Raw genomic sequence first — 17,257 nt, 5'->3', positions numbered from 1 at the left:
CTGAGCTCTTGAATTCAAACAGAAGTGCTGATCAGCCATTCAAAGGGCTGGGCACTACGGAAAAGGAAATGGGAAAAGATAGTCCAGACAGAGATACACAGCCATGCCAACCTTCCTGGCATGACAAGGGCAGGGGAATGCAGAAGGAAGAGGCAAAATGGAATAGATAAAGTTATTTTTTCCATAGTAGGGTGCTGGAACACCTTATACACTAAATAACAGTCTAAGAGAAAGCGCTCCTCCAAAACATCTGCATCTGTTCTGTGTCTGTCCCCAGCTATAGCTTCAAAAAGGAATGGGCAGTTCCTGAAACAGGATGATGAATATAACTATGAAACACAAAACATCAAGAATTAGTGCTAGCATAGGCAACCTGTGAAAAAATAATGTTAAAAGTTTGTGATATAAGCAGCTAGAACATATACTAAGAACATATACTGAGTCACAAAAAGCATGGAACAGGAAGATGATGAAAACCAAAACCAAAAAACCCAACTGAACAAAGGACATTACCCAACAGCAGCACTCACTTAAGCCACACAGCAAAAGCCAGAGCTCAGCTGTTTCAAAGAGCAGAGAGGCTCCTGTGGCTTCCTGCCAGCTCAGAGGTGTCACCCCAACATCCCCCCCAGAGGAGGGATGAAACAGTCAAGGAAAGCACAGTGAAATCAGCAGAGCTACACCAAATTTAATTCTGTGCTAACAAACTCCTGGAGTCTGTAATTCTGTGGACAGTGAGGAATGATAAACTACTAACCTGGACCATACCAGTGCCCACCCACACAGAGAGAGACTCCCAAAAAAAGGGAGAGATGAGTCCTGGGGCTTTGGACTCAGTAGCAGCATTAAATGAGCTCTCACACATCATTTCCCAGTCCAAGTTGCAGAGATGTGGTTCAACACATATATTGGGATATGTCTGTTTCTGTTTAAATTTTTAATAGGTAAGCATCAGTACTAATCCCTCAGAACTTCTGGATTGTGTCCTCATGTTAATTAAAACTGAATTCAAATAGAGATTTGAATCCAGAAGAGATACACGAGAGCAGACTACACCCAAAACACTTACATACATTCTACGCCTCTACTGATGTTCTCTGTAAAGTATTTAACACACTATAGGGAGAAGATCTGCATCCACATGGAGATTTATTTACATTAATTTCTTTAAACAAACCAACAGCCCTGGTTTGAAGAGGCCTCCATCTATAGCAGGGTTTGCACAGACAAGACAAGCAGTGGGCTGTGGTTCTGGGAACTGTTCTGAAGAGTCAAATGTGGTTTCTTTTGTGCATCACCGGCAGTGAGCACAGGCTGACCCAACACTGCCGCCTCCTCAGCCCCAGCCATGCATTTCCATGTCCCAGTCTGACACTGCATCTACTGCTCATGGAATCACTCAGGGAATGGGACCGTTTCACCAACTGAAACAAGACAAAGACAAACATTCCCAGGCTCAGCACCCTGACAGCTCATCCTGCAGAGAATCACCGAGCAGCCACAGGAGAGGAGGGAGAGTGATCTCCCTGCCAGCTACAGCTCCAATCAGATAAAACACAACTTTCAGTGCACCCAGACAGCTTTTCATGCACACCCCAACCAACACAAGCAAGCAGTGGTGCCAGAGCAGGCCTGGCCTGGGTGCTTTCCCTGCAGCACTCAGCTGCTGCTCAGACATTCACACTGAGCTGGGCTGACTCAAACCCAGAAGGGCTGGATTAAACGACTTTTTCCTCCACTCAGATCAGTCCCCACACCTGATTCATTAAACAGCCACAGAGATGCTTGTACTGGGAAGTCTGAGGACAGCAAAGCAGGTCAGGGAGGGCAGAGCTGGTCTGATTAGTAAAACTGCTGGTTTGAAAGCAGCCTGAAACACTGAGACAGAAACCAAAATTGCCAACCTGAGGACAAAACTGTGAACATGCTGTTTAACTCACTACTGGCTAGAGATGAATGTGGAACAAAGCAGAACACTTGCCAGGTGATGTAATCTACTGTGTTTCTTGCATCTCTTCCCATATGCACGGTTTTGGCTTATTGCAGTTGCTACAATGTTTTTAAAACTAAAAAGCCTGACAAAAAAAAAAAAAAAAGAGGAACTTACAAATACTTATTATTATCCAACACTGCTAGCAAATCATGCATTAAATGAGATTTTTGCTTTGGTTTATAAAGGAACATGTGTTATGGAGGACTGTGCTGTGAAGGGTTCAACTGCTCAGATAAGTGGAGCTGTTTTGAAATGGAGATTTTTTCCTAAGTTCAGCTAACTGCAGTTGGACACAGAATATTTGTGAGACGCCAGTTTTAAATGCACTGGGCCAAGCATGTAAGGAAACAGAGAAATTTGATCTCTAACAGCAATATCCAAACCCTTCACTAACATCCAGCTTCTTACAGTGTAATTCCCAAGACACAGAAAGATCTGTTTCTGATGTTTTCAAAAGCAGCTGTCAGGGTAGAAGAGTGTGTTCAAATTCCACACAGGCATCCAAAACCACCCATAACATCCCCAAGAAAGAGGCATTAATGAAAACAGTGCACTGCCTATATCTTTATTCAGATGCATGGACTTAGAGTGATCACACAGAGTTTTTTTGGAAATGGACACAAACTCAGGTTTCAGTGACCATCATCACACCCTGCAGAGTGAAAGAGCCTCAAAAGAGATGAGCTGAGAGTGTTCAAACCTCTAATCCCCCCTGCACAAACACAGACAAACAGAGACACAGAAAGCAAATTAGCACTTTCTTTCACACCTTGCTGCCCTAAATACAGACACCTCCAAATGCACCTGCCACAGCTCAGGGTTCCAGGACACCATGCAGGACTGTGAATTCCGAGGAGACAGAAAACTTAAGCTCTCATTCTTTTCTCCCTTCAGGCTTAAATCACAATAATAGGCAGGCTGGGAGGGTCTTCTGCTGATCTCATCTTGCTCCACTCAGATTGGTGGAGTTTAAGCTGCTAAAAATCACAATTCCCCAGTAACATTTCACAGTGCACAACTTGGTGCTGGCATGCTCCCAGCAACCCTGAAGATATAATTAGTGCTGGGTAGCCACTGTGACTGTTTTCCTTTTCTGCAGCCCTTGCAGATGGAACACAAATAAACCCATCTTCCACCTCTTCTTTTATTCCCCATCTCCACCAAATGCTTTTTGGCCTCTGTTTTATGGGAAATGGACAGGCCAACTCCAAATTAACTTCTCCAGATCACTTGAGTAATTCCACCCATTTTAATACACAAAGCTCCCTTGGAGAGATTATACAATAATACAGACACAGCAGAAGGACAAAAAGGGAGAGCATCAAAAGCTTAGAAATTCTTGTATTTGGCCACACCAACTGTAAAGCAGAGCTATTTTTTAACTACTTTGTGCTTCTCTACATTAAAAACAATGACTAAAACTATATAAATGTGTTATTTTTCCTGCTTCATGTAGAACAGAAAAGGAATAAAAACTAAGGCAAGTCAGGCCACAGAGTGTAGAAAATGATCACTGGTACTTTCAATATAGGAAGGATGCATTGGAAAGGAGGTAAGATCATATCATGAATAAAAGAACCAGATATCCATCACACAGGCCCTCAGCTCCAACCCTGCTTTCTCTAAGACTTTCAATATGGCAACATTCAGGTCATTTTATTTTTCACACTTCTCCAATTTGAAACAAAACAAACACCAAATATAAAAATACTATCCAGCTGCTTGCCTAAAAGGTGCCACTCACACAAATTCAGGTCTACCCAGTGCTTCAAATATAACATTCTTAAATGGTCTTAAAAAGACCAATGCAAGCAATGTAAAAACCAAACCACACCTCATCACTTCTACAAACACATTTCAGTTAAACAAAGGGAATATAAAAGCTTTCATCAAACATCCTTCCAACCAAGGGGAGGATGTTAAGCTGCCCAGTGTACCTTAAAAACATTGTATTTACCAGCCTCTGAAGTTAGGCTCAGTCTAAACAATTCCTCTAATCTAGAATTTTGTTTGCTTCTACATAGGAGAGTAGTTGCTAAGTATCTGTAGTCTACAATTCATGTTTCAAATTGAAACATAAAACATGTTAATGCCATATATATGTTTGCCAGTTTTATTAGTGTCTCATCTTGAGAGCTTCATTCAAGTAAGTAGCTATTCTGAAGCCACCAGAGACTCATACTAAGGACTACTCACATGAGTGAAAATCTGCATAAGAAAGCCTTTAGTTCATAGTCCAAGAATTTAAACTGTAGTTAAAGGTGTCATGGGAATTATACCACCATTTTAATTAAATGCTGTAAGATCTTGCAGACAGACTCAAGATTAGCACCATCTGTTTTGGTTACAGTGTCTCATTTCACTACATCATCCTCACACAGCAAGGAAATATCACTGCACACTCCACTCCAGCCATTTAAATAACAGATAAAAGTTATGTCATGTTGATACACTTCACCAGGAAGGAAGGACAAAAGGACGAGGACAGAAGGACTGAAAACTACTCTGTAACAAAGTGTTGCTTGTGGGGAAGGCAAACACCATCCTCTCTTGCAGTGAAATAATTTACTAACATCTGCCTAAGTCCCAGTCAAGTGAATTGAAAGAATAGAGGAAATTGCTTAACTAAAAAATTTGTTTTCTCCACAGCTTTACAGACTGTCTGTACACCCTGAGAGAGGTTCCTATTCCCACAGCACAACTGGGCAGTGCCAGCACCTGTCCACAGACATTCCCCATTTTTGTGCTGGGTCTGAAGATCTCTGCGGTTTGAATACCCACAGCAGACTGACTATATCAGCCCTGCAGAGTCTCCTGAAATCAGATCATTCCCTGAACTACATATTAACATTCTCCTCTTTATGCTTTTCATTTTAAAAAAGCAAGGAATGGTTTGTGTTCCCTTCCCTCAGGGCTTCTCCCTTCTGCCCCTGTAAGAGGGAGGGATCACATGGCAGTGCAGAGGCCTTGCATGCACTGAATGAGCTTCAAAAGGACATTTCTGTGAGGCCAAGTATTGCCCTAACTGCACAAAGTCCTCCAAACTTGCTCTGAAATCAAGAACAGACGAAAAATACTACATTAAAAAATAGCTAATTCTGAAATGAGTGTCCCATGGCCAAAAAAAACACCATGCCAAGGTTTGTGCTTCAGAACCCAGCACTCAGCCTCAGCCCTCTTAGTATGCAACTGAGCAGCAGCAGAATGACATGTTTGACTTTAATCCTCTCCCTGCATAAGCACACAGTCAAGTGGCTGGAAAAAAAGGGATAAAGGGCAGCCACTAACAAGCTTTTAAAAATGAAGGATGAAGAAATCACCTTTTTTTTGGTTGTTATTCCTTTGCTCTTAAAACCAATGTGAAAGTGAGCACACCAATGCACGCAGCACATGTGCCTGGAACAGCTTTCTGCTGGATAAATCCCTGCACTCCCTCCCTCATGCTCTCTGGAAGATTATCTAAATGCTTCTACTCCAGAGCTGTTTGTGACAAGCAACAGTGTCAGGGCATTTGTGTGTCATCTTTTACCTTTGCCAAGTCTCAGAGAAGGATTTAGCTGTAACCAAAATCCTATTATCAGGTATCTCCCTGATGGACTTCTGTACCTGGGGACATCTGAGATCCCATATCACAGTATTGGAGACCAGAAAACCAAGGCATTTCTAAAATAATAGATTTCACATTATTAAAAAGCACAAACTAACATCATAAGCCCTTATGCCTAAAAAGTAAACAGCATGGACAGAAATGAGGTATTTTTTCCTCTCTCTCCCCAGTGTAAGGGTGACTTTGCCCATGCAGGAGAGGAGGCAGCCAGGAAGATTAATTGCTTCTTTCAAAAAAACAAAAGTCAGATCCATCTCAAAAAGAATTTGAGGTGGCAACCAAGTACCATCCTTCCCAGTGGAAAATATAAAAGGACTCCAATACTAATGCTCAAATTTCAGCAGCTCTGGCAGATGCAGGAGCTACCAACAAAGGCTTTTTGAGTGGCAAGCATAAAAGAAAGAGCAATCTGGTAAAAGCACCCAAATTACTGATATGGATCCAAACCCTCACAGAATTTCAAGGTTAAATACTAAAGTAGATGACTACAATCAAACACAGCAGAAGGAAAATGAGCACACACTGACACACTGAAAGAGAAAAAGTATCTTCTTCCAGTCCACCACAAAAACAGGTTGGCAAAACAAAACCAAATGTGAGATTCTTATGAAAGAAACAGAAGGTGACACAGAAATTGAGGCTATTACAATTCATCTGTAGCTCTGCATGTTAATCACAAATTGCAGCTCATTTCACAACACCAAAACCAGGAGAATTACAGGAATGGTCAAAAAATATATATTTCATACAGTTAAAAAATCATCCAAGGATTAAGTCTGGTTGGTTTACTAGAGGGAGATTGAGGTTCTCTAGAGAACAGCTGCTAGTTTTCTTCCAGATATCAAATTAAATTAGCAGAACACAGACTCAAACCAAAACAAGGTGACTGAAACTTTTGTATCAGGATAAAAGCTTAAGTACTAGTTTAGAATTTCTCAACAAAACATCTACATGGTTCAAGAAACCTCTCCACCATATACACAGAGAGCCTTGAAGATTATTCAAGGGAAGTGCAACACACCCACTTCAGCAAATCTGGCCAGCCAAACAAACACTGGCCACCACTGAGACAGGACACTTTGGAGGAATTATAATTCCACAACACTATTCCACACTCCTTCATCTAGCCAGGTACCAAGAGGTACCTTGGAAATCTCATCAGCACACAGAGAGCACATGATGGTCACCCTCAGAGCTGCCATCCTCAGACTCAATGTCCATCTACAGAGCAGCTACAGTCATTCAGGACTAACTGCAAAAACTCTTAAAAAATCATTTAGAAACAAAGAATTAAAGAGGAAACTTTTGATAAAAGACCTTCGTGTTACATCAACATCTTTCACCTTCAGTGAAGGCTTTGGTTAGCAAATCCAATCCAGCAAATTCAGAACATGGTTCCACGCTGGTGCCTGGCTCAGCAGCTCCCCTCCCCTGTTCAAGGCTGTAACCCAGCTCATCAGAGATGGGAAAGGATAATGTGATAAGCATGGCTGGAAGCCAAAGGGCTGAGACTCAGCCATCACTTGAAAAGATACTTTTAAGCCCAAAATATTCAAGGCACAAACATAAGGAAACAGAAAGATGGCAGCAGGTCCCAGGTCAGCATGGGAGTGAAACTCACACAAGCACTTCCACACGTGTTCTGATGGCTCTTGCACCAACACAGCAACACAAAATGGGAAGCTGCTGAGCCAGAATCCCATCACCAGGAGTGAGAAAGGGAAATGGGAAAGCCAATCTGCACAACAAAACTGAATAGGCAGGAATCTGGGGTTCAGAGGATGCACAAAACCTTACCCATGTCCAAACATCTACCCAGCAAAGCCACGGCAGCAAAAGTAACAAGGCATGACTGGGTTTGCTTTGGTTTGGGTGTTACTACTGGGAAAAGGGGAAGAAGTGGACTTGATCTTGGAGTTCTTTTCCAACCTTATTAACTCTACATGGAATGAAGTTTTACCCATGGCAGAGCTGAACATTTACCCCTGCAGACTCTATGGAAGTACACAATGCCTGGAAGCAAAACGCCATCTCCAAGACAAAAGACAGACGGAATTGAAGAAATTCTTTTCATATTACCAAACCCTGGGTTTAGGTAGTGACCCAGCCCACAGCTCAAGTCACAGACACTATTTTACAGAAAGGCATCTCCGAGTTCTCCATCACTTCAGCTAGCTTCTTCACAAAAGGGAATCAATTATATTTTGACTTCTGAGTAGATGGTTGAGAACAAATAATAAAATGGAAACTACTACTGCAGACTTCAGTAGCACACCAAAAAAAAAGCAAATAAAGATGCAACTTGCTAGCAGCCAGAGTATCTATCCCTCTCTTGTTTTCAGACAGGGTGAATGATGAGGTTTCCAAGTCCCCTTCAGAAAGAATCAGAACTGACAGGCTATTTTCCAAATTTAAAAGCCCCCGCTTGGACAAAGCTGGACTACAGAAAAGCAGACCAACATGTGAAAGAAAAAAAAAGAAAGGCAAAAGCAAATCTGCAAGGAAACAAAGGAATCTTCTCTATCCTTCCCAAATTTAACTTTCTTTTCTAGTTGTTTTTTTTTAACTAAAAGAGGAAGGGAGGAAGGAAATGTCAAACATCAGAGTCATACAATGGACTATCAGCTGTTTCCCAAACCAAGTAATCTGACATATGGGCAGAAAGAAACCGGGGGGAGGGTGGGCTGGAGGAAGTAACAACCCCGAGCAGAGTAAACTTTGGCACAGTGAGTTAAAGAATGCAGTTCCGTTTCTTCCATGACACAAAAAGCTGCACCGAGGGCTCAGAACATTTCTGTGCTCCACATCTGAGCAGCACAGCAGCTGTGTCCATCCCTGCCCAGCAAAGCTCGCTTTTAACCCATGCTCATCCCTGCCTCACACACCTCGCTCCCTTCCCAAGGGGATCCATCCCAGGCTCCTGCTCTGGGACAGGGAGGCAGGAACAGCACAGGAATCCCATTCCCCAGTCCTGGTTCTTCATCCGTATCCTCACCACTGACACCTAGTGAAGCCCAGCTTGTCAGGAGCAGCCAAAATCCCTCAGCTCTTCAAAACCCACCACCTGGAGAATCCTGGTGTATGACTTCTGCAATATGGAAAGCAGTAAATAAAGCCACTACATGACTGGTCATGCAGATTCACTTTGCCAGCTCTCACTGTCATTCCTGCAAAGACAAGAATCCAGCACCTCCTGCCAGAAGAGAATTATGGAAATTCAAAGAGCGGTCCAGTCAAAATTTTATTAAAATACACATGGAAAATTAAATAAGCAGAAACACTGGGCTACAACTGAAAGCAGCTCTTCCAGAATAAAGTAATTTAACCAATTAACCTTTTCTCTCAGCAAAGAAATTACTTTTTTATAAAAATACTTGACATGGCCACCATAAAATATTCCTGGAATTAATTTTGTGTCTCACCAGAGCCACCTACAAATCCAGTAACATTGTAGACATACATGAAGTGAGACTCATAAAAGTTCAACACTAAGAGACTGCAGATATATTTAACTAGGTTTGAAAACTTCTTAGTAAACCAGAGACTCCTGTAAGTAAAAAGTCATTAGTCTATAATGTAAAAAACCAACACATTTTGAAACTTATGTCTCATAGCTGTCAGCTATGAATGCAACGTTATCAAAAGCTGGATGTTTGCCAATGCCTGGTCAATAGGTAAGGAAGAGTTTTTCTTTAAATTCTGCTTTCAGTCCTCTGTTCTCACAAAATATTGTATTTTATGGGCAAATATGGAGTCATAAGAACAGGCAACCACAAGGCCCTGACCACAGCATAGCTCTTTTAAAGCTAAAAGATGAATGAAATAAAGTTTTACTGAACAAGCTTTAAATTTCCTTCTCTAAGACACGGATTGTGGTTACAAAGCCACTTTGATCTCCATTCAATCCACACCACTGCCAAAACGTGGTGGGGAGAGAGGAATGAGGGGAACAGAGCTGCCTTGGGAGAGAAAAGGGGGAAAATATTTTCACTAGGTCAGTTCCACACTCCAGGCTTAAATATGAATTTATGGACCTTTCTGGAGTCACCAAGGCATGGAAGAAGAGTGAAGGGGGAGGGACAAAAATTAAATAGGGGGGAAACCCCCAAGTTTTTCCTCTGTAATTATGATTTTCCTAAACAAGAATACACTATGCTGCAACACTGGCTGATTAAAGTGCCTCATAAGAAGTGATACAGAAAATACATGTGTCATATTTTATTACTTTTGTCATTTTAGAAGCCTGGCCATTTTTCTCCATTTTCATAACCTGATTAAATACATTCCTTAATATAGGTACAAGGTCATTGTGTACATTTGAGCTCATCTGTGTTACTCACAGAAATGTAAATATTGCCTCAGGGCACCTTATACAACAGCACCACACAATAAAATTCCCCATCTCAAAGAAACAAAAACGAGGACACCACTAAAAGCTCGAGCCACATTTCCACATGCACTACTGCAGTTCTGCTCATGGATTAAGTCACACATGACTCAATGAGAAATAATGTATTTTTACGAATTAAGGTAGAAAGTGATAGTCAGAATTCATCAAATTTAATCAAAATTCACATCACAAAGGAAAGATTGCTTAAATATTTTACATTTGTGAATAAGACAGCTCCTTACTGCATGAGAAATGCTGAGAACCCTCCCAAAGTGAAATTTCCTCCCTGGTATCAGAGTGGGTTTTGCTCAGCCCTCGTTATCGTTTTGCAGTGTTGGGATCACACTAATGCACAGCTCTGTAACCAGCTGGGCCACAGCAGGAAACAGCACAAGCTGTCATTCCCAGTATCCCAGTCCCCTTATCCCTGAGCTGTGCGCTCACTCCACTATTATGTGCACAGGGAGCCCAACACCAGCTTCTAGTCATACTCTGAGGTCTGCAGAGCAGAGTATTTTTATTAGCTGGTTTATCTTTAAAACTACATGTTGATGTCAGGGAACTCAAGGAAAGAGGATCTATTTTTAAAGCAATACTTCGAGCTCAAAATGAAAGCGGTGAACAGCCTGGTCTGAGGAACAAAGATGGCCCCATGTAAACACACACTCCTTATAAGCAAATCTTCTGGATTTGGGTTGGGATCTTCTGTTGGAAACACTTGTGCACTTTTAAAACTGGCAAGTTAATACTAAAACAAGCATGTTTTCAGTCAGAGCGGTATTTTTGCTTATTATTTGTGTTACTATGGCACCAACAAGATGCAAATGGCACCGTGACAGACTCTACACAACGAAGTGCACGACTCACCCACAGAACAGTAAATGAACACACACAGACTCCAAAGTTTTGTATAAACTACACTTGTCAGCCTTAACAACAGTGGGAACAGCCCAACCACCTATCCAGTGTTACTGGCTGTCCAGAGGATTCCACACAAGCTCAGGAAAAGGGGTTTTGTAGGTCTGTGGACATCAACTGTCACCTTCCACAGCTATGACAGAACAACTAGAAAAAAACCAAAGGACATAAATTTATAATGAGGTGATCCTGGCACACACTGGAGCCAGCACTCAAGGAAAAATAAAAGGCAGAGAGGAAGCAGGTATAACAGCAGGAAGATGATGAAGGAACGCAGCAAGGTGCCAACCATTCCAGTCACAGGATGCAAGAAAAAATTTGTAGGTGCATCCCTGCTCTGATCAGAATAAAATCCAAACCCTGATAAAAGTGTGCCACACCCAAGGATGCAAAAAGTAGACTGGGGCAGGTGGGGAGGTAGATGTAATTCCATAGAAACATCAAGGAAAGTGGAGACAACAGGTGCATTCTCACCCAGTGAACAGGAAGTGTCAAACCAGCCCAGGTGTTCACCCCATCACAAAGTGCAGCAGCCCCCTAACACTGATGGGGTTTGGTATTTAAAAGCCCTGCATCTGCATACATACATATCCTTTCATGTAATGCTTCTGAGAACTAGAGAGATGAAAAAAATAAAACAAAACTGGTAACATATCCTTGTTCATCTAATGACCAAAGTTACTCAAGTTAACACACTCAGCAAATATATCTCATATGCACCACGCTTATTTTTTTTTCCACTGAAGATCAAAACCTTCAGTTTCTTTAGATTTTCTTCAAAAGAACTGCATTGTCCAGAAGGAAAATAATAGAAGAAAGGATTAAAAAGTTCTATCTGTAGATCTTTCTCTATTCTTTCATATGAGGAAGCGCTCTCAGAAGAAGGCAAAAAAATTCAAGATCAAATGAGTCAGGGTGGGGAGAGTGTTTGAGAACTGGGGTTATGATGTCAATTCTGTATTAAGAATGTAGAAAAATAGAAAAATCTATTTCCAGATACTGTTACAGTAAATTAAAATTCTTGTTCCTAAGGTGTAGGTACCTAGGACTTTTTTTAATACATCACCCTAATATTGGAGTATTAATTTTGTTGCGTTGCTGTTCCCAACAGCTGTCTGGACTCACAGTGCCACCAGAACCAGGACAGAGTCTCTGAGGAAGGATTCCCAGCCCCAGGACATGTGTACATTCACAAAATACTCAGGATTTCAAGGAAACCTCACTCAAATATTTCTTAGTGATTAACTTGGGCACACTTAGTCTGAGCTGCAAGTGTCACTCCTACACCCCCAGTTTTCTTTGGGAATATTCCAAAAGCGTTGGTTATCCAACAAATCCCTCAACTCCCCTCCTGTAGCTGGGCATGCTGGCTGAACATCACTGTCCCAATCTCTGCAAATCTGGGTATGTTCTCTTCAAACCCTCTCCCTAGCACATCCCATTAAACTGTCAAATACTCTGACAGGACATAATAAAAACCTACCACTGAAGTGATTTAAAACCTGAAATAATCTTTTATTAGCAAGAAGTGAACAAGCTTTCTAATGTCATCTCTCTACTTTTGCCTTGTTACCTAATAAAACTCAGAATAAAGATAACTAAATAATCAAATACTTTTACACAACTTGAGAGGTTAATTCCATTTCTTAATTATTTATGCATGTAAATTCACACCTACATAAAATTCCAAACAAGAAAGATAGACACTGTGCAGTGCAGTAACCTCCAGCATGCCAAAATCTCAGCCCACTGCTCGAAGCACTGCATTTATGAAAACACAATAAGCAAGGACTACTGGTTAACTCAGTACTACTAAAGGCATTGAGCAATCCACATTTACTATGAAGTCCTTTACTGACAATTATGCAACACCAAGGAATAGCTCACAGCAGCCTCTGCAACCTTCACTTTCTGATGCCATGAAGAACCTTTAGGAGAATAAACCAAACGCCACCTCAGGTTGCTTTAATTCCTTTTATTTTATTCTGGAAACATCAACAAAACTCACTGACCAAAGGGGACAACTTCTGTTCCTGCATGTGAACTGCAAAAAGCAACAGTAGCAACGATCTTCACTGTTTGTAACTTTGCCTTTTAAGCAAGAACAAACACAATTCCCACTGCCTGGACCTTTCTAGCAGCCAGTTTCTGGAGGAATACACTTACACAGGAACAAGAGACATCTTTTACAACAGCTTCTGTAAGAACACAATAGTGCTGTTTCCAGCATGAAGATTCCTACAGTACCAAATCTTCCTACCCCATGAAAACTTCTCCAAATTGCAGGTCATTCTTGATGCCCTTGGCTGTACTCTTCCCAGCTCCAGTGTATCCAGTGCTCTGCAACTTCACCCCAATTTCCCAAGACTGACTTATGCCTTTGGATCCACCATGGCAGCAAAGACAGACAGTTGAAATATTTTCATGCAAGCCCTCACTGTCACATGAGTAACCCTTACTCACAGGAAAAGCCAAATTAATTTCTCTAAGACTACTTTTATGATTAAGGATTATTCACAGGAATACTGCTTGCCAGTCAAGGCTGAAGTTTTAATACAGAGCATCTTACCTCAGAATATTTTGTCTCTAAACAGTTATTAGACAGCTCTTAATTAGTATTTAAATAAACTGGCCCATACAATGGCTTATTAAATACTGTTTATCAAAACAGACATTCTTTTCAGAAGCACCAGCAGGCATTTTGACTACAGAAAAAAAAAGAGTGAGGATAAATATCATTTTTCCTACTGCTGTTCTAGGAACAGCAAATTCAGACAGAAAGTGTATTTTTAATGAGCAAAGCTATTATATCTAGCAGATTAAACAAGTTATTATTTGAGGAGCGCTGTGATGCCAAAGATGCAAACCAGCCCTTCCATCACGTTACTGGGAAAGGCTCCATGCTTAGAGCAGGGCTGGGGATGTCTTTGTGCAGGCTGGCTGGGAGGTTTTGCCTGCCAGAGCACACCAACATTAACCCATTTTCCAGAGCAGCACTGGATCCCCGCACTGCTGGAGAACACCACACACACAATGGTGCTGCCAAGCGCTGCAGTCCAGAGGGACATTCCATGGAATCCAGCTCTGCCAGCCCAGCACCACCCCCAGCACCTGCACAGTCAAAGGTAATTTTAAAACCTTCACTTCAGACTGTGCCCTCCCCTCAGGTGACACATTCTGAGCCCAAAGCACTGAGGGCCTCCACACCTTCTGGACACCACTGATAAAAGAGAATCAGCTACTAAAAGCTTTTAGTAACTCCCATCAAAAGATTCAAAAGCAGCAAAGGCTCCTAATCTCTCTAGCGTGTCTACAGTTGACAGAAAAATAGAAATCATGAATTGTTAAACCAACCCAAATCCACCACAGCAACCAGACAGAGCTGGCACAGAGCTCTGGCTTCTCCTGGGCAGGGAGACAGCATTCCTGCTTCCACAAAACAAATGTCTGTGGTAAGAAATATTATTTAACCATGAACAAACAGTATCACGATAGACTATAATTATTTCAGAACTGTAATTCTCCAGTCACAAACATTTCTTTGTGATTCACACACAAAACAAAGCCTGCAATTGAAAAACCCCCAACTTCTAACAGCAGAATCAATTTTCAAAATATCTGTTATCTATCTTGCTCCTAAAGAACGAATGGATTCCCACCAACTACTGTACCTACTAGATTTTGCTCTGTTACACTGAAAAAGTGAACTATTAGCAAAAGCTTCTCTAACTACTAATCCAGACTACTGTAGCTTTAACACTACATAAATTTTGAAATGTATATGACAATCTGAGGTTAAAGGGTCAGTGGTGCTGGCCACATATTTCCAGTCAGTGTTTCCGTTTTCAATATCTTTCTCTGCTACATAAATCCCCAAAAAACCTAACACCATATAAAATAAATCTTCCTAATAGTTTTCATAAAGGCTGCATTTTAAAAATACTACTACTTGAGTATTTTTTTTTTTTTGTAGACCCAGAATGTAATAAAACCAGAGTTTCATACACAGCACCACATTTAGGCACAGATACCTCCCACAAAATTACATGGAGATTAAAGGGTTGCACATTAAACTCATTATTGTTATTAAAGCCACTTGCAAAAGAATTTTGTTAAACTCATTTCAGTGATATTGCACACCCATTTAAAATTGAACATTTCCCTAGCCTAGTCAGGTGGGAGAAAAAAAAAAGCAACCAAACCACAATAACTATGAAATAGCTTCACTTTATAATTTATGCTAATTGCATGCCAACAATTATTTTTACCAGTGACAGATTTGCAGATTGCAACTGCAGGAGAAGTTCCGCCTCTCCAAACACACACTCCAGTCTGCATTAATGAACGGGGACTTCACAACTCTGCGAGAAGCAAACCCTCCACTGCCTCCCTTCCACAATCAGATACAATTGTTCCCTTCATGCTTCCCGATTTATTTTCCTCCCTGGCTAAGAGCAGCGTAGTCAAAATCACCATAACAATCCCCCAAATCACCCCTCCAGCATCTCGATACACAGAGCACTGCTACATATTTATAAATATTACTACATGCCTTCAAACAGAAGCACCGATACAAACTTACATAACAGTTCAATAAAAAGCCAAAGTAAGAAATGTATCGTTTTCACAGAACAAGCTCTTGGAACAGTTTTCCAGCAGTGGAAGACGACGACTCTCGTCCCAGATTCTTAGAAGGTACGAGCAAAATATACACCAAATATATGTAGATTAAAAAAAAAACCAAAAACAACCCTGAGACAAAATAACAAATATACTACAACAAAGTTAAAAAAAAAAATAAAACAAAGAGCTTGATCATTTGCATTTCTAAATAATTTCCTTTCTTTTCCCCCTCTCCTTATTTTCATAAGGGAGCTAAAAACAATCTCTTCCGTTCTATCAGAAGAAGAACATATGTACCCACCTCCAATTCTGGCAGAACTCTGCTGCGGGGAGGGGGCACCCACCACAAGCCTTTCACACATGCTACCCCCAAAGTTGCATCACAAGGTTTTAACTCCACCACACCACGCACGGAACAAGTCCCTCCTCCCCTCCGACATTATTCTGTAGCACTGGAAGGCTCCCGATGATCCAGCAGCCCTCTCGCTCACTCAGCTGTTGCCTAGCCAGAAGGGATAATGTTCCTGTGCGTGCCAGGTAAAATAAAGCAAGGTATTTCCAAATGACTTTGCCATTACACGCAAATTGTTTTCGTATTTTAAATTTAAACTGCCAATATATAACCAGCCAAAACTGATACCGTGATTTCTCCAACATTAAACCACGCAATCCACATGGGAAGTTCCCAGTGAGATGGGCAGACGGCATCTATGCAAACAATCCGGCACACTACTGTCCGCCGCTGTTGTTCTTCAGAGAAGAACAAATTAAAAGGTTGGGGTTGTTTTGGTTTTTTTTAACCTCTTGCCCCCGAGCACGATGTGTGCAAAGAGGAGAGCAGGCTGTAACAGCAGCTGACACGCCGTCACAGGAGCCCAGAGCAAGTCCGACAGACGATCACACTACATGAGCGTTCGCTGCTGCTGAAATGGCGTTTGTCATTGTGAGAGGAGAGAAAACCCCCCGGTTCGGTGGCACAAAGCGCACAGGGCACGGAGTGCCAAGGGAGGCGGGGAGAGGAGCCTGTTTACCAGGGAAGATGGTCGTGTGCAGGGGACACAGAGCCGTCCCCTCCCCGCTCCCCAGCTGCGAGCGCGATACACGGACCCGCAGCAAACCACGCTAAGGAGCAAAATAAACACGGGGACCGGGCCGGGGGAGGGGCCAGCGCAGGAGCAGCCCCGGGCCCTGCCTATAAACCCCCGGCAGCTGCTCCCGGCCGGCAAAGCCGGTGCGGAGCCACCCCCGGGCACCCACCCGCCCGCTCACTCACCAGCGAGAAGAGGTTGGAGTGACAGTCCTCCAGGCTGGCCCCGTTCGCCACCCAGTTCGCCGCCGCAGTCATGATCCTCGGCGAGCCGAGCCGCCACGGCGGGGCATGTCTGGGGGGACGGCCGGGGGACGAGGGGCAAGGCGGGCGACCCCCGGGGCGAGCCCGTCACTGCCCGGGGCGGCCGCCGCGCTCCGGCCCCTCGGCCCCGCGGGGCCCCGCGGCCGGGAGGGGACGCGCCGAGGCCGGGGCGGGCGCGCTGTTCCTCGCTACCCGCCCCCGCGCCGATAATCCTCGAGCCGGGAGGCCCTTCTCCGGTGCAAGCGGGGGGGACGCGTCCCCCGCTCCTCCAGGCCGGGAGAAGAAGAGGAGGAAGGGGGGGCCCGGGGCCGCCCTTCCGCGTCCAGGTGCGGCCCCCCCCGGCCGGGGGTCGCGCGGAGGGCGGCGGGTCCGTGC

The 17,257-nt window shown here is 42.9% G+C and overlaps 1 protein-coding gene across 1 annotated transcript in view; it reads right to left on the bottom strand.

Annotated features, from left to right (window-relative positions):
* MED13L (mediator complex subunit 13L) overlaps positions 1-16,969 on the bottom strand; it is a 166,028-nt gene extending 149,059 nt beyond the window's left edge. Inside the window, exon 1 of the mRNA XM_086856439.1 lies at positions 16,805-16,969. Coding sequence (XP_086712565.1) covers positions 16,805-16,876 — 72 coding nt within the window. The 5' untranslated portion in view covers positions 16,877-16,969. The remainder of the gene's footprint in view (positions 1-16,804) is intronic.
* Between the last annotated feature and the right edge of the window lie 288 nt (positions 16,970-17,257).

This window comes from Cyanistes caeruleus, chromosome 18, assembly GCF_971803275.1.
Source record: "Cyanistes caeruleus chromosome 18, bCyaCae1.hap1.1, whole genome shotgun sequence".
Taxonomy (NCBI): Eukaryota; Metazoa; Chordata; class Aves; order Passeriformes; family Paridae; genus Cyanistes; species Cyanistes caeruleus.
This window is presented reverse-complemented; position numbering and strand designations above follow the sequence as displayed.